This window comes from Parasteatoda tepidariorum, chromosome 10 (assembly GCF_982258835.1).
Source record: "Parasteatoda tepidariorum strain Cologne lab strain chromosome 10, Ptep-v5.0, whole genome shotgun sequence".
Taxonomy (NCBI): Eukaryota; Metazoa; Arthropoda; class Arachnida; order Araneae; family Theridiidae; genus Parasteatoda; species Parasteatoda tepidariorum.
Genome location: NC_141764.1, coordinates 56317818 through 56340600, shown reverse-complemented (window position 1 = coordinate 56340600; position 22783 = coordinate 56317818). Strand labels below are relative to the sequence as shown.

The window sequence follows — 22783 nt, the reverse complement described above, 5'->3', positions numbered from 1 at the left end:
TTGATCAATAATTATCTTAGAAAACATATTATTGCAAGAACATGGATATTATAAGTCATGATGCTAATATTTGGAACTGAGTGAATTAATAAGACAATAATTATACACATTTCTAAATATGAATTTTACTATGCATAAATGCATGGAGAAAACCGAAGTGATAAAAATTACATTTATAAAAAAAAATGTCGTATATATATATATATATATATATATATATATATATATATATATATATATATATATATATATATATATATATATACAGTGGTGGCCAAAAGTGTGGGCAATTTCTGAAAGTTTCACATTTTTCAACTTTGTGTACTTGTAGAATATATTAATTTTCACTTAAATACAAAAGTTTATATATCAAATTGAAGGTAATTTAATGTAGAATTTAATAATAAATACAGTTATACAATATCTGTATTGCAAAAAAAGTAATGCAACTAATAGTAAGATCTATCTTAGATTTGCATGTTTTTAAAGTGATACTTACACAATCAATACTTAGTAGGATAACCCTTATTTTTTAAGGCAGCTTCCCAGCTTCTTTTCATCGAGTGAACGAGTGTTTTAAGTTCATCTTTCGTAATCACATGGTGCCAAGAATCAATTATAGCTTCAATAAGTAGTCTTTTATTGGATGGACGTTTCTTTTGTGCAAGAATTTTCAAACGTCGCCACAAATTTTCAATTTGCTTGAGATCAGGACTGTTTCTTGGCCATGGTAATATATCTGTTTATTATTTTGAAACCATGCTTTGCATACTTTTGCTGTGTGGCATGGAGCTGAATCTTGCTGAAAAATAAATGGTGCGTTGTTGGGGAAGAGATCCCGGATTTAGGGTATCAATTTCGGCTTCAGGACAGTTTCGATGTATTTTTGGGCATTCAGGATGCCAAGAATCACTTGAATTCGGCCCACACCATCTGCAGACATACATGCTCAAATCATAACATTTGTTGGTTTTTTTGTAGTTGCTTCAATGCAATCAGGATGAAGTGCTTCACCTACTCTACGTCTCACGTATTTTCTATCATCACTACCAAAGACCTATATTTTACTCTCATCGCTCCAGATTACTTGCTTCCATTGTCTTTCTGACCATTTAATGTGTTCTTTTGCCCACTTAACTCGTTTTTCACTTTGCTTTTGATTTAAATATGGTTTTTTCCTTGGAATTCTAGCTTGTAGTCCAAATCCTGATATCCCTCTTCTTATTATTCTTGAACTTACTGCAATACCCGATGCATTCATTTCACATCTAATGGCATCTGATGAAGTTTTTCTATCTTGAAGGCATAGCCGTTTAATTTTTCTATCGGCGGTAGCACTTGTGCATTTTTTTCGGCCTGATTTGACTTCATTTTCCACTGATTTCGTTTTTTCATAACGTAAACAGAACTTTCTTTCACCAGAACAAGTCACTGAACCATTAGCTTGTCTTGGAATTTCTGCATAAGAGAGGCCATTTTCTCTCAATATGACAATTCTTCTTCTTTTTGTAGATGTCCAATTAGTTCTTCTGGTTGATGACATTGCTTAAAATAAGTTTAATTAAGAGGAAGGACTTTAAAATTAAAAAACAGCAATACTCTATTTAATTGTACTAGTATGCATCATTCCGCAAAATATTTCCACAACAATAACTCTTTTGCCATCCAAATAACCTAAACTATAGTTACAGACATTTGATTGGTCCTAAGAACAGTGTTTGTGATTGGCTAGTACACTTTTATTACAAAACACGTCTTTATTCAAAACGATTTACGTTTGTTTGTTCTACTAAAATAGGCATAACTTGTTTTTTAATACAAATATTTTAATTCTGTTTTTGTTATTAAATTTCACATTAAATTACCTTCAATTTGATATATAAACTTTTGTATTTAAGTGAAAATTAATATATTCTGCAAGCACACAAAGTTGAAAAACATGAAACTTTCAAAAAGTGTCCACACTTTTGGCCACCACTGTATATATATATATATACGTACTACACACAAGAGAAGCTGCTTATATGATTTTATGATCACTCTTCTCGACATGTAACTCTTCTCTGCAAATTTTAACTGTAAACTCTGTTATCCACCATTATAAATTTTTTTTCACTATGTAATTTAACAAGAAACAATTTCGTCTTAATGGTTTAGCTTGTAAATTAGACTAGAGTGTAAGTTATGTAACAGTTTTTTCTATATTAACTTAAAATATAAAATAATAAAGTAAATGCAGGCTTACAATGTTCCCATAACTTGTAATTGAGAGAAAATATTTCTGTCTTATATTATAATAAATGTAAAAACATAAAGAAGCAGAATACTACATTTAGGTAACAGTAATGTAGGTGCCGAAACTACTTCGAGATAACAAATTTGTAAAATTAATTACTTCCATAATATAATGTTTCAATGAAAAACAACAAAACAATTAGGGTATCAAAACTAAAATATACGGTATTTAGACCATTTATTCGCATATTTTTCATTCAAGTGGAAACGACTTATCGGAAATTCTTGTGCTCAAAAATATAGTTTTTATCAGCACGCATTTACTAAAATCCAAATCTGAAAAGTTAATTTAACTAAATAAATGGTTTCTGTGACTTGCTCTGAGGTACCAAGATAAAATTACCAAATTTAATATCAAACAGCAAGGTAATAAAACCACCTTTTTTTGCTGATTTTAACCAAAGCATTTCCAAAGTACTTTGGCAAAAATGATTACTTTTTCAGATGCTTCGGTAAAACCATATTTTTCACCATATTCTGGTTGTTTAGACCATACCTTTTTTTCTCAATTTGTGATGTTTACTATTTCAGGTAATTGTTTTTTTTTATTTAAACATTTTGAATTTTGGTGTTAGATGGAAACATAATGCAGATTCAAGTTGTTGTTTCTTTTTTTTTTTACGTTTTAAATCAAACCGTGGGATGTTTTCGTAGTTTTTCCTCTACATGTCACGCAAATGTGGGTTAGGTTTCTTTAAAAAGTCCACCACAAAGGTATATTTCTTCTAATTCTTGATTCAAACTTTCTCTTGTTTTTCGTAGTTTTTCCTCTACATGTCACGCAAATGTGGGTTAGGTTTCTTTAAAAAGTCCACCACAAAGGTATATTTCTTCTAATTCTTGATTCAAACTTTCTCTTGTCTTCTGGATTGATTTCAAAATTACAAAGTTACAGAGTTAAACATTAGTAGCTCAGCCACGTTTTTAAATCTGATTTTTTACAATTAAGTGATTTTTTATTTATAAAGTTTTTTCATTTACAAATAAAAGCTTTGGTATACTTGAATAAATATTTAAGTGCTACCAACTCATGAAAAGTGATAAAACAGTCACTGTAGTTTGATTTATCTAAGTCTAGCATCACATATAAACGATTTGACTAAGCATTTAAACCCACCATTCATATCCTTCATCCCCTTGTTATAATTGAGAAATATATTCGGAAATGAAAACAATTAAATGTACCTTATTCCTAGCAAAATAATGAATAAGTTACAATTTTAAATAAACCGTAGAACCGAAAACGGATTATTTCTATTCCATTTGGTAAAAGTCACAGAAATCAAAATGTTAAATCTACCACATAAATTGTAAAATTAACGATAGTTCTGAATAAGAGTTTGATAACGTTAGCGTGATACTTTAGAGCAGGGGTATCCAAACTACGGTCCGAGGGCCACATCCGACCCGCGGACAGATTTTGTGCGGCCCGCGGAGAGCTAGCATACTTGAAAACTCTTTTTAGAGTACATATTTTTTATAGCAAACTAAATTTAGTTTACTGAAGTGTTCTAATTTTACGTTGAATAATTATTAATATGGCATCTACATTGATATGGTCATGGGCTAACTACTCATAACATTGTTGTAGGCTTATTGTTATTGTTTTTGTGATAAGTTGGATTAAGAAACACAGAATTGTAATGAGTAGAGACATGTATAATATGCAGAAAATTTAACTTCAGTATATAATAACTAACAAATTATTGAAATGAATCCAACTAACATTTTATACATTTTAAATAAAAACATAACTTATAACAAGCATAATGACATATGAAATACTAATGAGATTTATGTAATTGAGATTTTCCACTGACAATAGTTTGTAGTTGTGGACTAATTTTACTTGTATCAATTATTAAAAGAGATTTAAGATGCTCATCAGTTAATTTAGATCTGTAAACATTTTTTGTGTACTTCATTTTGGAGAAGGTCTTCTCACACAAATAAGTAGTACCAAAAACAGAAAACAGCCCACGAGCAAATTTATGCAAATTATCAAATTGTGTCAGTAGAAGACTCTTATAAAATTCCAACAAAGGTGAGTTTTGATATTTGTTCTTAATTATATCACTGCACTGTAGATCAATCATTTCCATTTGAAGTTCCGGGGCTAGGGTTTCAACGTCAGTATTAAAAGGATTCTGAAAAATCTTAATTTGATTCGCAATGGCATCAAAGTCCGAGAAACGAGTATCAAAATTTATTTTCAAAGCACTCAAAGTTTCGATTGCAAAATCGATAGGAAACTCAGTCTCAGTGGTGTGGCTGAATATTTCACATGTTTTAAAATGTGAAAAACATTTACTTCGTAGTTGTGATTGAAACAGTATCAATTTCTTCCGGAATGATTTGATATTAGTGTATAAATCAGGAAGATGCTGGTTTTCTCCTTGCAATCTCAAATTCAGTTCGTTCACATGTTTTGTCAAATCAACATAGAATGCTAACTTCCACAGCCATGCGTTGTTTTGTAATTCAGCAAGAGGGCGATGCTTTTCATTCAAAAAAATTTCGATCAATGCTCGAAGTTCAAAAAAGCGCTAAAGGACTTTCCCACAACTAAGTCAACGTACGGCAGTATGATAAGGTAAGTCATTTTCTCCAATCTCTGCAATAAATTGTCGGTGATTCAGCCCAAAAGATCTGATTAAATTAACAGTTGATATGACTGGTTTCAGAACTTCAGACATATCCAAACATTTTCCGCACAAAGACTGTTGATGAATGATACAATGTAAGACTAATGGTTTTGAACCACCGTCATTTTCAACAGACTTTGACACAAGAGCGACCACTCCTTTATCTTTCCCACTCATGTTTTTGCCTCCATCAGTTGTAATACATTTCAAGTTTTTCCATCGAAGGTTCTTTTGATTAATAGCCATTTCAACTCCTTTAAAAATATCTGTACCAGTAGTTGTGCCATGAATACTATACATATCAAGAAGTTCTTCATGCACTTAATAGCTTTTACCTACTCCTCGAATATAAATCAACACCTGAGCAGTATCTGACACATCCGTTGACTCCTCCAAGGCCAAAAAAAACCCCTCAACATGTCCATTTTTGTCGAACAGTTGAGAGGATATATTTTCAACGATGTTTTCTACCCTTCGAGCAACTGTGTTTGCTGACATACTGACAGTTTTTGATAAATTTACCTTTTCAGGGCACATTTCTTCGGCTACTGCAATTATGCATTCTTTGATCATTTCTCCATCGGTGAATGGTTTTCCACGTTTTGCAATTTCAAGAGCCACGCGAAAGCTGGCACGAGTTGCAGCCTCTTGTTCAGTTTTGAGTTTTGTAAATGAAGATTGCTGCGATTTCAATCCGCGCTTCACAGCTTCGAATTTTTCTGTCCGCAAACTTCATGTATATTTTGAGTAATTTTAAAAATGTTTTGTTTCATAATGACGTTTAATGTTAGATTCTTTGAGAACGGCTATGCTTTCATTGCAAATCAAACATAGCGCCTTGTTACTGGACTCAATTACGAAATACTGAATGTTCCACTGATCTTTGAATTTTTTGCATTCACTATCAATTTTTCGCTTCTTTTCCATACTACTAAATCACACACAAAAGCAACAATTCAAATCAAAATACTGTTACAAAGATGTCTTAAACTTAAGCACGCACAAACACGTTTTAAGGAGGTACGCACTATTTTATTTCACAACAATGTCATAGGAACTGACTTGTGGTTGTGCCACTAGCCTTCTTATATATTCCAATTACTGCCATCTAGAAGTGAGTGGAAGACACCAGAACTTTCTCGAACCAACGAGATTATTCTGTACGTGCTATTAGCGCCATCTGTTAGGGATAGAAGGTACTACCTATTTCCGCTTGTGTCCACCAGATGTCGTGTCACGTTACTCCTCATGGCTCGTACTGTACGACTAATCTAGAAATTACAGATAATGACAGGAAATTTAATAATATGCAGTGTAGCCGCTTTGCGGACTTTAGTCCGATTTGCAGCCTTTTTTAAACGTTGCGTTTTTTTTCGGACTTTTTTTTTCATCAGTGGACTATTTCACTTTTTACCACCGGCAACAATGATAATATGGTTTTGGCCCTCGGAACTTACTGGAGTAATCAGTATGGCCCTAAGGCGGGAAAGTTTGGAGACCCCTGCTTTAGAACATGGCAATAAAACCCTTTTTGCATTTAAATTTACTTTTAGATTTTTATTTTTACTATATATGTGGTAATAAAAACTGGAATTTGAAAAAAAACAAACAGAATTTTTGGTAAACCGTTACCACAATAAAGAGAAAAAATTACCAAATGGATTGTTTAAATACCGTATTTTTCAGTTTAATTATTAAAATTATGATGTTACTAGAAATGTCTTTGCAAGTACGGTAATCTTGTCCAAACTTTTTACTCCGTACTGCAATATATTTGAGGAATCATGTTTTCTCTCATTGGTTTAACATTAATCATTGTTATAGATTTCAAATGAAAATGATTTTTATTGAGAAAAGATTATTTAAAATATAATTTAAAATGCATTTTGCAACTAGTTTACAGCTCTATTTAATCAAAAAAGAAATTTATTTTCATGATATTCAAGAGCGTTTTACTTATTTTTTATATTAGCAAAGCTGAATGATCAACGTGTATGGTTCATGTTTTGAATAGTCATTTCTAAAGTTTTCAGAAACCATGTGTTTATTTTGTTTAGATTTAAGAGCTTGAAATGAATTTTTAAAATTTGAGAAATTTAAACCCAACACATATGAAAGTAAAAATTCAGTTATGTTAACATAAAAATTTACGTTATGTTAATTAAAAAGTTATGTTAATATAAAAATTAGGTATATATATATGTATATATATATATATATATATATATATATATATATATATATATATATATATATATATATATATATATATATATATATATATATATATATATATATATATATATATATATATATATATATATATATATATATATATATATATATATATATATATATATATATATATATATATATATATATATATATATATATATATGACTCAGATTAAGATTTGCAGTTGGTGTCGAATTCATAAAAATGAAAACATTTATTCAATAAAAAATAAAACACATTTTTTGTAAGACTTTTGAATTCTAAGACAAAGTTTTATGAAAAAAAATTTTTTTTCTCTAATTCTGTCCAAAAATGTTAGAACTAAAATACTGGAAATCACTTATACGAATCGAGTTGTAATAGTCTCCGTTCATTTTTTATAAATTTTTTCTTGAAAGGTGGTTCCAAGAATTTCGTATGAATTTTTTTTAAGGAAAGCAGATAAAACGTTCAAAGATTTAAAATATTAGTAATAAGACAAATTAACTTAAATTTTTCATGTCTTTTTAAAAATTTTATAAGCAATTCTTGCAAAAGGACAGAAAAACTGATGTTTTAAATTTTTTTTAATAATATTATTTTCAACAAAAATGCTTGTTTTAATTTTAAAGAGAGTGTTAGAATATTGAAAGAAAAACTATATTACAACTTATAGACTTTTCAAAAGCATATACAAAGGTATTAAATCATATCACTGTTTTAGAAACTTCTAGAATTGGGTTTATATTAATCATTGTAAAAATAAACTAAAATATTCTACTTTTTCAAATTATCTCAAACTTTTGATGTACGCTTTATTATAAACATGCACAAAATAAATTAAGTTTGAAAAATGAAATAAATATTTTTAAATATTAAAAATACCATGCAATACTTAAAGCATTAATGACAAAAAAGTTTAGATAAAATGAACGCAAGAGCAGTTGTTCTTTTAATAATGAATGTATGAGACAAAATGTAGTTAAAATAAATACTGAGACAGAAAAACGAATACTTCTTGAAATAAATGATCGTTGTAAATAAAATTAGAGATTTGAATATGTTTATTTTTCTCTTTTGATTTATTCAAATCATTCTCTTTCAAAATTCAGTCATTAGAGAAGCCATTAAAATACGTATATTTTTTATGCTAGGTAAAAAAAAAAAATCATTATATTCTTTATCATTAAGTATATTTCATACGAAACATTTAGCTCTAAGAAATAGTTATTGCTTCAGAAATTTACGTCAAAAAGAGGATCTAGGAAGCTAAAAACAAATGAAAGTACCTTAGCGAATAAAATAAAAAGTTGGATTTCGGTGCTAAGCTTCTAATCTCCGGAGAACACAAGCGTTGTTTAGGACATTAAGACGGAAATCACGAGATTAAGGCAACCAGTTAGAGCTAATAACAGGAAAAATAAGTTGAAGTTACATCTTAGTTCTATCAAACAGGAACATAAATATTTAAGATGAAATGCATACTCAAGTAATATGGAAATAACTTACTCATATAAATGAAGAAATAACTTAATTGGCTAGTTTAATCAAAAATTAATTTGGTTTACACTTTTAATACAATAGTTATTCTTAGTTCGTTAAAAAGGCTATTGTAATAGAGTTGCAATTAGCTGTAACATTGTTACAAGGTCAAGGAAAACACTGAGAAGCGAGCTGTATTTTATCACTTACTTAATTGCAGCCCGTAATCCCAGAACAAAATTGATTTTGCAGACGTCATATAATTTAAATGAAACTTCAAGCTATCGCTATTCGTTAGATTTAGAAAATTGTGTAAGTTCATTACTATCAAAATACTAAGTCCATTGCTCATTATGTTATGCATATTCTTATTAAGCAAAATATGTAAGGTAATGGATTCAAATGCTGGTTAATATAATATAATCTCAGAGCTTTAAAGCAGTCATTAAAGCTTAAAATTAAATTTCTTTGTTAAGGTTTGAAGAGAAAATAACGTTTAATAGATGTAGGTCGGAATCCTATAATTTTCTATTGGTAGTAAAAAATGAAAACTTAGATTTTGTAGTGTTAAATTTCATTTTGTAAATGGGGAAATCTTGCAGCTTTTGTGATCAGAGACCGGAGCACCAAATATAGAAGCTTGACTCAGTTCCGATGCCTGCAGACCTCAGATGGGCAATATGGATGGCGATGGCCTTCAAGCCTAGGGTGGCCCTACCAGGAGTATACTCGCAACATACTTCGCCCATTCCACCCAGATACACCCCCTCGTCAGCATGAGGCGTTTTACAGGACTAAAGGGGGTCTGTCACTTTTAAGATACTTTCTTTTTCATGGCTAAGATAAGGCCTAAAGACTCCTGAAGTGCCCCACCAGCATGCCTTCGGTATAGGAGTGATAGGAAGGGAGGCTCTCTGGAATTTGTTTTCTGCCGACTAGATCAGAGCACCCTCACTCGCTTTCTCAGTGGTCACTTAAGATCTTTAAAATATCCAGGTTGTTCCAGGTGGGTGCTTTGATTTCTGCACCATGAGGTACAATGAACAGGCGTCTCCTGACCACATCCTTGCTTGTCTGGGGCCTACCAGACAAGATATGACGGGCAGTCCTGTGATGTTATTTGAATTTTTTAGGGTGCACAAAATCAAGGGAATTGATATAGCCCTACTGATCATGGGGTTTGCAACAGCAACAATAATAGGAAAATAGCTTTTTTTTTAATAATAACACTGATATTTTTAAAAGCATTATATAAATGTTTCTTTGAGATATTCTGCAGCAAAGCTGAAAAATATACATAACTTGTAACCAGTAAAAGAACTGTGAAACAATATTAAACCTCAATTTCAAAAAAATTATCGTTTTCTTCAAGGATAAATTGAATAATAATTTTGGGCTAGAACATTTAATTAGAATTTACAAGAGCTAACAATGCATTTGGTTTCAATATTAATTTAACTCTCATTATTTTTTTTCATACATATTTAAGCATATATTAACATTAAAACATATTTAAATTAGCACTATTCATATCTACAAAACTAATGTGATGCTTAAAAGTTTTTATTTTCCATTTCTGATAAGAAAATAAATATAATTTTAATTTTTGAAATTTTCTTACATTTTCTAAAATTTGAAAACGCGTCTAAGAGCAGCAAAAAAAAAACATTTTTTTAAAAAAAAATGTTTTCTTCTGCATTTTCTGAGAAAAAAAGTGAAATATCTTTTTCGAAAAAAGATATATACCAAAAGGAAAAAAAAATCATCGAACACCCATTTTAACAACTGATGTAAAAACCCTACTGTATATGATCCTACTGTATATAATCCTGATGTATATGATCCTACATGAAAAAAAAAATTGAATTCTATTAGTTTTAAGAGGTTTTATTTTCACAGAATTCGGAAAAATACATTCTAACTGTTAAAATGCTCAAAAGCAGATTAAAAACAGAGACTTATGATGATTTGAGACAGATATCTTTTAATTTGTTGGACATAATTAAATTTTATTTAATTATGTCCAACAAATAATTATGTCCAACATTTAATTTGTTGGACATAATTAAAAGCACTTACAAAGTGTAACTCGAAATAACTCTGTCCAAATGACTGTGATTAATTTTTAATTTAGTAATAAAATAAGTACATAACAGAATTAATATTATTCTTTTAAATTAAAATACTATATTTTGTTCCCTAGATTTATATTCTAACTCGGAACTGAACAATTTTTCAATTTGGTGTAAAATTGGCAATTTTTCTTCCAAACAATGCATAGGTACAACTAAAATGTTCAATTAAAATTTTCTTTAAATTCAAGAGAGTAACAGCTTTCATAAACTTAGTATGCTTCTTGAAATGTAACAGCTCTATACTTTAATTCTAAAACTTATGAAACTTAAGTGCTCATGCTATTCTAAATTCTTTTGCAACTGAAATTAACTGGGTAGCTCAAAGCATTTGAAATTAGTAGAATCTTAAAATAGACCAGAAATTTAGCGTGCAAACTTCAACTTGAGGGAGTTTAATACAACTACTCTCTTTGTAAAATGAGCAAGCCACTTAGCAGCAAATGTTAAATTCCATATTTAAGCTTTCTTAACAGATTCTTCTTCCCTAGATGAGAAATGAAATAGGATTTTCTTAAATCGTAATTTTTGGGAGGAAGTATTGAAATGATTTTATATGAATTTATTTTGAACAAAAATGAGTAATGAATAAAATATTTAATACTATATTAATTGATATGTAATTATTTTAAATATATAATTAGAAATATACTATTTGTATTTTATTTTTACCATTCGTACTATTATAAGAAGTACACAGCAGAATATTTTTAATAATTGATGATTTATTTTCAATTTCTCTATATGAAGCTTTCAATTTTACTAATAATTTTACATTTATTGAAAAAAATGCTAAATTAACATTTTTAATAATGTGTATTATTTTTTTTCGGGTATTATTTTTATCGTAATGGTTTTAAAAATAATTTTTAAACAAAATGTTAACTTTGAAAAATTTTTGTCATAGTTTCTTTTTTTTACTTTTAAACTGAGTAAATCCATCATTAAAAGTTTTAAAAAATGTAAAATTTGCTGAAATTGAATTTATGCTCAAGGTTCCAACAACGTGATTCTTGGAATTCTTGATAATGAACATATCTATCACATTCCATAATTCTAAATTTTAAAGCACGTCTAGTTCATCCAATGTAGACAAGGTTGCACTGACAAGGAATGTGGTAAATACTCCATCGGTTGCAAAACTATCGTCTTTTATATTTCAAACAAATTTTGTTTCTTCTTTTTCTCGTCTGTCAAGTCCTAAAATCTGAGCGCTTGAAACATATTGAGTGTTATTTCTTATTTATGTATATATTTTTGAAGCAAGTAAAAATTTTAAACACGTAAGTTTATTTATTTATTATTTTTTTTTTTTTTGCTGTTTGGCTGAGGAAGGCACCAACAGTAAGTTTGGTGCGGGGACCATTTGTTCTGCCTTGGATGCATTTTTCTTCTTCCATCGCTGCAATGGCATCATCGCATCATCAAAAACGGTATTAAACGCTAACGTAAGAGTTATGTAACTGCCACAGGCGATCATACAACCTATAAGATAGGTTTTTCTCTGACTGACAGTGTGTCGGTCTGCTGCTGTGCTGGACAAGTGACTGGTTTCCTTATTTATCTACAGGTTGTGCCCATTTTTGTTTTTTGATTCATTGGTCTAATATCGGATGATATTTTGGCAAGGTTTAGTTTTATTTGCTTTGTTAGTTTTTTTCATTGTGTGGAAAAAAAGCGTCTTTTCAATCGTGTTTTCCAGCATATAAATTAAGCAGTTACATCACACCACTAAAGAAACAATGAAATATTAAAAAAATGGATAAATATGACAACCGAAACTGATGTCTTCTGAGGGTACCAGCTCCGGAAGTCATAAAAGTCTTTTATGACTTCTGGACATATTTGTCCTTTTTTTTTCTTCATATTTCATTTGTTTCTTTTGTTTCAATTCCTTTTGGATTCACAGCAGCTTAGCGCGTTTTTCCATTGGAAATTATATATTTTTTATTTTTATTTTTATTCTTTAAATATTTTTTATTCTTTTCTTAATATCAATTTACTAATAGAGTTACTAAAGTGGTTTCAATTATAATTTCATTCAATCAAGCTTCACAAACGCAAAGTTTTAGTCAAAATTATAATTACCATTTAAATTAAGTTTGTTAAATTTGAATTTTAAACGAAGCAGAGGAAGCAATATTTTCCGCAGTAATTTTTAAAACATTCGAATTAAGATTTGAACTTATTTAAATCCATGTATTTGTAAGTTTCATTCATGAATTAATATGAAAATGTATATCTACTTCAGAATGAATACGCCATTGTCTATGAGATTTTTTTTAAGTTTCAGATTTGAATTAAGACACAGTTGAAGTTTTAATTTAAAATTTCCGATGAGTTTTCGTGTTTACTAAAGACGAAGAATTATAAATGAGATTTTAATTATTATCCCAAATTTAATCCTTTTTTAGAAAGAATAAAACAGTTTCGAAATGCTTTTTTTTTAAATTTAATTTATTTTATCTGTCACACATTTTGTATGTTTCGCAATATATATTATATACCATTTATATCTATTTTTTACTTAATATAATTATGAGAACTACCATACAGTAGCTTAAGAAATAAACATTCGCTTATTATAACAAATATTTAAAAAAAATTGATGCTCAAATATATTTTTTGTCTAAAAATTATTTTTATTTGTTTAAAATGAAATAAATGTATAAAATTGCAGATGCATAAAAAATTTCATATTCATGAAAGGAATGAATGACGTTTGAATATGACTAAAAATATTATTCGAGATTATTTGATGAATAAATTACGGCAATAACGGTTATTAATTAAAATCATAATCAGAATACTCTTGGGATTTTCCTTAAATGTAGAAGCTTGAGGGAAATTAGAGTTGCTGTATTATAATAAATAAATATGCCTTCATTTCTTTTAGATCTTATTATACCATTTTTAATTCTTAAACCGAACTACGCGTTAAAAATAAAATACGATTTCTCATTGTGTTTTATTAAATTAGAAGAACGCTATAAAAATCTTCCTTCCTCCATTGTGCTAAAACTGATGATTTCGAAGAGAAAAGTTATTTTTATTTGCTTAAAAGCAGATAATTTAATTTTAAATGAAAATGAAAAGCTCCATGCTGCTTGAAAAATTGTTATGCTGAAATACAAATTTCACCAGTCTTTTGTTAAAACTAATGAATATATTATGAACACATAAATTATTTCAAGTAAAAGAAATCTTAAAAACAAAAATACTTTTTAAAGAAAATAACTTAAAGAGAAATAAAATTAAGGTTAAGTTTTTCGCATTTCATTAACCTTAATTGAAAATGCGGTATATTTAAACCAAATCCTCCCGCAATCTTTTTTCCATTGTTTGTTACACAAATCAAGCATAAATTAAGTTAAATAAATATTTGACGCATTGTACACCCCAATTTAAGATAAAAGTAACTTTTTGTTTTAATGAAAATATGTGCAGTATATTCATAATTTTTCCTTTACTTTTCCTCTATAAAATATTTCATTATTTGAATTCGGTTTTGAATTTCCATACTTATAATACTTGCTTATAAAGTTATTTTCAACATGTGTTGTATAATAACTTGGAAAACTGGCTTAATTAGCTATATGGATTGTAGTTAAATGCTTTACTAATAAATTATGATAATACAAATCAAAGATGCAATAATAATCATTGCGGATCACACCAATTGCCTTTTCTATGATTGTCCTAAATTCCTTATTCCATTGGCTTTTTTTCTCTCTTGTTTGCAAAAGGGACAAATCTTGGCTGCAATTAAAAATACATCCTAAGTAATAAGATTTGTGAATCATACTTATATAATAAAATAAAATAATATCCTCTTCAAAGAATTAGAATGGACTTATTCTTGTCTAATAGATTTAATCGTGTTTAAGGGTTAACGGTACTGAAAGACTTGCAAAAACAGAAAGTCTGGCAGAATTAACGGTATTATCGGCCTCGTCAGAAAAGTTTATGCCTTGAATTATATGGCGAACAAGCTTGAGCATTTAAATAAATTTCATTGTAATAATTTACATATTTTGTAGTAAAATATAAAATATTTATAAAACAAAATTATTTCTAAAATTCCTAAAAGCTTTAATTCTTCTAAATATTTGCTTCCAGAAAATTCTTTTGAATACAAAAAATGAATTGATTTAAGAAAACTGAAAATCATGCGGAAATTGTATTGTTACGCTAACACACCAAGTAAAATACAATTACTTAGTATTGTTTACTCCTCTTTTATTGCATCAAATTTAAAGCTTCATTGCAGGCACGCAAAAATGCCTACTATTCTTTCGAAGTCAAAACACTTGCTCACTTTATATTAAAAAAATGAAGATAGAATTCAATAATGGATAAACCTTATTTTCAGCTCATTCTACGTTCTGCGAAAATTTTAATCATAATTCTATAGATTGTAAAGAGACCCATTCGAAAAGACAAAGATACAGAAAAGCTCGAAACAGTACAATCTATTTAGCACTCTCTCTCTCTCTCTCTCTCTCTCTCTCTCTCTCTCTCTTTATATATATATATATATATATATATATATATATATATATATATATATATATATATATATATATATATATATATATATATATATATATATTTATATATATATATATATATATATATATATATTTATATATATATATATATATATATATATATTTATATATATATATATATATATATATTTATATATATATATATATATATATATATATATATATATATATATATTTATATATATATATATATATATATATTTATATATATATATATATATATATATATATATATATATATATATATATATATATATATATATATATATATATATGTATATATATATGTATATATATATATATATATATATATATATATATATATATATATATATATATATATATATATATATATATATATATATATATATATATATATATATATATATATATATATATATATATATATATATATATATATATATATATATATACACTACCGGTCAAAAGTTTGCGAAAATTTTGAAATCTACAAAAAAAAGTTCCAAATTCAAATGTTCATAGAACTGCGAAAAATCATTCAAGTTGCATGAAAATTTGATATGTTCTAAGGTGAACTCTCTACAGTTAGTTACATATGATCAAATTGCAATACTTTGTTTTTTGCGAACTGAATCCAGCTTTTCATCACGAGTTGTTTCTATGGTGAAAAAAGTTGTTAAGTTTGAACACTTGCCAAACTCGCAAAAAATAATTTATGTACTTTCTGTTAATAGAAAATAGTTATTTGAACAGTTCTATTCAAGCCCTCAAAATTTCAAATTGATTTGATTTTTTTTGACGAAGTTATAGAATTTTGAAAAACATGTGTACTTTTCTCGATTTTTAAGCATTCCACATTTACGGTCCTTTGGTCTATACATCTTCGACCAAAGAACTTTTTAATTTAAATGTTTTCTATATTTTCAAATAATTAATATTGATTATAAAACAAATATTCTTATTTATTATAGTAATTATTGTTACTACAAAGAATTTATTATGAATATAATTAAAACAATATCTCATAGATGTCACATTTCATCGAAAATTTGTTTGTTCTTGCAAACGATGCTCTGATATTTGAATCGAAGTCAGTTATGGGACATTTTACAACAGGAATGGAACTCTATATCACTTGAAGTGATTAATGGTTTATTAGAACGAATGCTATGCATATGTAAGGCTATAATAAAAGCAAAAGGTGGATGGTTCGAGGAATCTAAGATTTAAATGTTAATTTATTTAATTACAAAATACGAATAAGAATATGTTAAATATTTGACCTGTTGTAAATAAAATAGTTTAATAAAAATGCAAATTGTTTATACTATTGTTATTATTTTTTTAGAATTATTTATGTAATTATTGTTATAACTTTTTATTTTAATTTAATATAAAGTAAAAATATCACAACAAAACTAATACATGTAAGCAATAAATATAAACAATAAATAGAAACAATAATAATTACAATAATGAATAAGAGTATTTGTTTTATAATAAATATTAATTATTTGAAAATATAGAAAACATAAAAATTAAAAAGTTCTTTGATAGAAGATGTATAGACCAGAAGACTGCATATGTGGAATGCTCAAAAATCGAGAGAAGTACACATGTTTTTCAAAATTCTATAACTTCGTCAAAAAAAGTTGAATCGATTTGAAATTTTGAGGGCTTACATAGAACTGTTCAAATAACTATTTTCTATTAACGGAAAGTACAAAAAATATTTTTTGCAAGTTTGGCAAGTGTTCAAACTTAACAACTTTTTTCACCATAAAAACAATCTTTGATGAAAAGCTGGATTCAGTTCGCAAAAAACAAAGTATTGCAATTTGATCATATGTTACTAACAATAGAGGGTTCACTTTAGAACATATCAAATTTTCATGTCATTTGAATGATTTTTCGCAGTTCTATGAACATTTGAATTTAGACCTTTTCTTTGCAGATTTCAAAATTTTCGCAAACTTTTGACCGGTAGTGTATATATATATATAAACTGTAAAAAAAAACAACTGACAAAAATCTGACACTTGTTTTTGATCCATACGAGTACTCTTATTTCAACAAATTAGCCCTATTATCTTAATAAAAATAACTATTCTAGCATTGTGGTCGGTGCGAGCTAATAGCAGAATTCATATGACCTGTCAACACCGAGATTCGAACCCGGGACACCTTATCAGGCGTCGAACGCTCTGTCCCCTGAGCCACGGCAGATTTAGTGTTTCGTTTTGTAAAAAAATCTTGAGCTCTCTTTATCTTTAATGCCTTACTTATTAAAATCGTATTTGAGTGAAAGTTTGAAACTACAGTGGCTTACCCTTATAAAAAAAAGTCTGGCAATTTAACTTAATTGAACAATTTTGCTAAATTATTTTTCAAAATTATATGTAAAGGCAGATAAAATTAGGTAGAGTTTCAATTTACCAGTATAGTTAAAACATAATTATGTTTGCACGGTGCTAAAAATTATTACATAATTGTCTAAAAGTAAGAAAAGTATAAAAAGTAATCGTAAATTGATTCGAAAAAGATAGTTATATTACGGTAAGCAAAACTGCATGGCAAAAACTTGAATTGCTTGAAAACTTCACACTTGACAGTTTAAATCCGTTTTTAATTAGAGTGAAAAGCAAAGTAGGACTGTTTTGTGAAAAGCAGTTTTAAACTATTAATTGTGCGGAGAAATACCGCAAAGAAACGAGAATTTTCGGCAGCGCGCGGGTGGTGATTAAAAACAGAAAAAAAGATCTTTATTTATCTATAAACTGTATTTTTTAAACATGTTTTTTTTTTCTGTGAAATTTACAGTTTTTTTTTACTGTGTAGGTTTCTAAACTACAGCTTTCTGTGTTTAAAATTACAAAAACGTATTTCACATGTTTCCTTAATTTTATATCTCTAGACCAAAGAAAACTGCCAATTAACCAAAAACAAAGAGTATTTCCGAATGGCACAGTTCAAATTTCGGAAATGCAGACAGGAGTTGATGATGGCATTTATAGCTGTGAAGTCACTTATTCTCAAGGCGTACCAGTGTCTCGATCTTTTATTGTAGTTATAAAAAGTAAGGATCTCTATTCTAACTAAAGTACTTTACGAACAAGAAGTTTTTTTTTTTTTTTTTAAATTCACATGATTGCTTACTTTAAATATTGAAAATTCAATATTTATTAAAATATTTAAGAAAAGATGCTTATTAATAAAGACTTTGAAGATGTGTCAAAGCTGTGTAAATGTTTTTAAATGTTGAATCCCGGTCAAAAAAATGAAATGAAGAATCTAAATAAGAATTCATCATTTTGAATTTTGAACTTAAAATATTTTATTTAATTTACATTTCCCACCATTAATATGAATTGTAATGAAGATCAAAGGAAAATTTTAATGAGTAAAGAGCAACCATCTAAAGATGCACTTAGTAAGCAGGGTACAAAGAGGTAAGCAATGTGCCTATTTCCATCGCCATAAATAAATAAATAAATAAACTATGGAACTGGTTCAAAGATTCAACATCGGATTTATTTATTAAATATTTAATTTACTTTCGGCTTTGAGCAAACATTCTTGCTGACAACTAACTAGTTCTTGATAAAATAAAATATGCACCGAGTTTTTATAGCTCTCTTTAAAGTTTTTATTAATATTTAGCTTTTCTGAATAGTTAATATAGTTATTATAGTTACTATAGAAAACAAAATACTTAACAAAATATTATTATTCAATTAAATATTTAGTTTTTTTTGCATAGTTCAAAAGCTGTCTTTACAACAAGTGAAGTGTATAGTGAAGTACATGGATTACTGAAGAGACTCAACTTTATGAAATTTTGTAAATTATTCATAGTTAAGAAAAAGCTATCGACTCAGAACCAAGAATAGTAGTTTTGCATGAACATGCATAGACTGTTCTTTACTTTTAAAACAAACAAAAATTTTCTTTTTTTTGTTTTGTTATACTTTATGTTTAACAAATACTTCTGTTCCGTCTTCTATATTTCAATCTAATAAGCGAATTCTACCTTAATATAGATAGGCTGATGGCATAAGCATAGTTAAGGATACACATGAAACTACAAAAGTACTATATTAATGAATAAATATGGTTAGAAAAAATAGAATTATTCAGTCTCATTTAGACTTTTTGGAAAATTTAACGCTCATACGCAACCTATCACCAGCATCACTAAATGAAGTCTATATTGAATATACTAGAAGTTTGCAACATCTACCTGATTTGGGAGAGGTGATCAAAATCTATGGTCGGAGATTTGACTCTTAAAATTCTACGTTCACAATCTAATTCAGTTTCTACAGGGAAATAATAATAAGGATATATTTATTTCTCCATCTATATGTTTTCTTTTAAGCAAGTTACTAAAATCAAATGACTTTCAGTTCCTAAATATAAATAAAAAAAAGAAATTGTTGTTTCATATTTGCAGTCAAATTATTACTTAAATACTGTGACTATTAGTTATAGGAAATGATTAATAGACTTCAAAAATAAATACGAAAAAAAGTATAAGTTAGAGTATTATATAAATATATATATATATATATATATATATATATATATATATATATATATATATATATATATATATATATATATATATATATATATATATATATATATATATATATATATATTAGGAATTATCTCATCATAATTCGGACATGCTTGTATTTCAGCAAAGCCACATGTTTCGAACTTCCATTTCCCAGAGAACTTACATGAAGGAATGAGGACTGCAGTAGCATGCATTGTACTGTCCGGTGATCCTCCGATCACTATTAAATGGCTGAAAGACGGTTTCCCATTAATTGAAGAAGACTTTGATTCAAATATTATCCATGCAGGGAATGGATTTGTATCCACTTTAACTATCAACACATTGAGTTATAAACACAATGGCAATTACACGTGTATGGCAACAAATAAGGTTGGAACAGGATCATACAGTACTCGAATGGTAGTCAGAGGTAAGCTTAATTTTAATTCTACATAATTAAATATAGCTTTTAATTCTCATTGAAACTATCATTTTACTGCATTAAATAAATACTCAAATATCTGACTGAAGCTTATTCAACTTCAAAACTATTTCATTTTTAGATAATTTAAATTTGATGTTGCACAAACTTTAAATATAAAACAATCTTCTTTAACTTCTAACGCAGGGAAAAAGATCTGGAAAAAATATCGTACTGTATGAAAATAACATCTCTAATAAAAAATCATTTTGTTTAATAAATCGAAAATGAACAGTATTTAAAACACTCATTTGAAATTTTCTCCGTTTATATGGAAACGGTTTACCGTAAAGTTTTTGCTTTCAAAATAATAGCTCTTATTACCACTTATTTAATAAAGAAAAAACATAATTAAAAAGTTACTTTAGTCGAATAAATTTTTTAATGCAATATTCTAAGATATCACGATAAAATTGCCATATTTTACCACACTTACTTAATTTTATCGCAAATTATAAAATCATATTTATTGCAACTTTTTCCAAAATCATTGCCAAAGTACTTCGTAAAAAATACTGACACTTGTTAACACACGCATATTGTTGCTAAAATGATGGAGTCTCTTTTCCACAATAGAAACACAGAAACAAAATATCAAACGATTGAATGGACATAAGCAATTTAACATTTGTGTTAATCCATTTTCAAGTAGATATTTTTCCTGCTAGCAGCGAATTAGAATCTTGCAAAATATTTCCCTTATCTGCTTTAATTCTGTTTCTTTTAAACAATACATTTTTAACAGCCATGAAGCTTGAATACTATTTAAATATGATTCCTTGATATAACTTCCTTGAATATTATTTAGAAATGATTAATGTGAATTAGCATGCTTTTAAAGATATTTAATTTTTTTTTTGTCATATTAAGTTATTATATAGTTACGAAACATCGGTTAATGATAAAATATTCCACGGAAAAATTTAACTTGTTTCTAGCAAGCAATTATCGTAATTGTCTCCAGTAGTTTTATTATTTATGCTATTTTTTTCCTTTGAAATCATAAAGAAACTTCATGAGTACAGTTACTTTCAAAGGAAACATAAATAACTTTCTAATACTGAAACAACAAAAATAAATTCTATTATTTATGCTGAATATTTTCTTTTAAACTTAGTACCTCCTAGATGGATTTTGCAACCTAAAGATACTTCTGCCATAGCTGGACAACCTGCTAAGATCGATTGTCAAGCTGACGGTGTACCACAGCCTCATGTAAGATGGAAAGTTTCAACGAGTAAGTATCATGCTTCTAAGTTAATTATAATAACGAGCCTTAAAAACATTAAGCATCAACAATCAATTTGAAGTAATATATTGTTTATTTAAATAGTAGTTACGAAAGGTAGTTTGTCATATTAAACAGAAATCTTGGAACTATAGATAAAAACTAAACACCTGTGCAGATAGAATAAATAGAAAAGTCAAGTTTAATTCCTCGTCTTACTCAGAAACCTTAGTCTTAGCATTGTTATCAATACCTCTAAATTCGTTGCCACAATTTATAAATTTATAAATTGAAGCATTAGAATTTTCCTGCTCCAATTAGACTTATTAAAAAGCAATAAAATTATCATGTCTCAATTTATAGACTTCAATTAATAATCCTTTTAGCGGCGTCAATTTGTAGACGCTCCACTCCTCTCTCTAGTGCTTCAGCAAGTGGGAACACCGACAGCGGTTCCTTTCATTGCCATCCTAGATCACGTTACAGAAGCGTGCACTCAAGCACGGGGAATGATTAATTGAAATATTAACCCTCTTTACAGGCAAGGATATTTGTATTGCTTTTTAGGTAACTTTCTGGTTTACATTCCGCACCGTTTAAGCTTGCTGTAAGGAACCTTTTTGAACAGATCTGCAACATTCACATTAAATGAAAACATGAGACTTAATCACAGTTAAAGATTTATTTGTATCAATGAAACTAGGAGTCGCTGTACTACTATCTCTACAGGAAGACAAAAATGATTGATATTTTTTAATCAAACATTGATGATGATTTTTGTAAAATTGACAATAACATATAATTTTATAATGGGTGGTAAAATTTGGTAAATGTGGTGATATTTGGGCAATTTTATAATGATACCTTTGATCATGACATGATCATCATTTATTCGGTTAAATTTACGTTTCAAATTTGAATTTTTTGCTATATGTGCAGTAATAAAACTTATAATTTCGAAAACGATCATTTTTTGGTAAACTGAACCATACGTATGGAAAAATTATCCGTTAAATGGTATTAATAGCATGTATTTGGGATCCTCATAAAACAGAAAATTGGGATAAGAACTGTACATAAACTGATTAATAATAATTATGAGTTATTTGTTATTACAAAAAATAATAATAAATTACTAATCATTAATACATTGTGCTCGGGTTAATAATAACCTAATAAATTGCTTTGT

At 27.9% G+C, this 22783-nt stretch overlaps 1 protein-coding gene across 1 annotated transcript in view; it reads left to right on the top strand.

Annotated features, from left to right (window-relative positions):
- The window catches only part of LOC107448584 (cell adhesion molecule Dscam1), a 104815-nt gene that overhangs the window by 42991 nt on the left and 39041 nt on the right, over nt 1-22783 (top strand). Inside the window, exons 9-11 of the mRNA XM_021146874.4 lie at nt 18236-18397; nt 20025-20315; nt 21484-21603. Coding sequence (XP_021002533.4) covers nt 18236-18397; nt 20025-20315; nt 21484-21603 — 573 coding nt within the window. The remainder of the gene's footprint in view (nt 1-18235; nt 18398-20024; nt 20316-21483; nt 21604-22783) is intronic.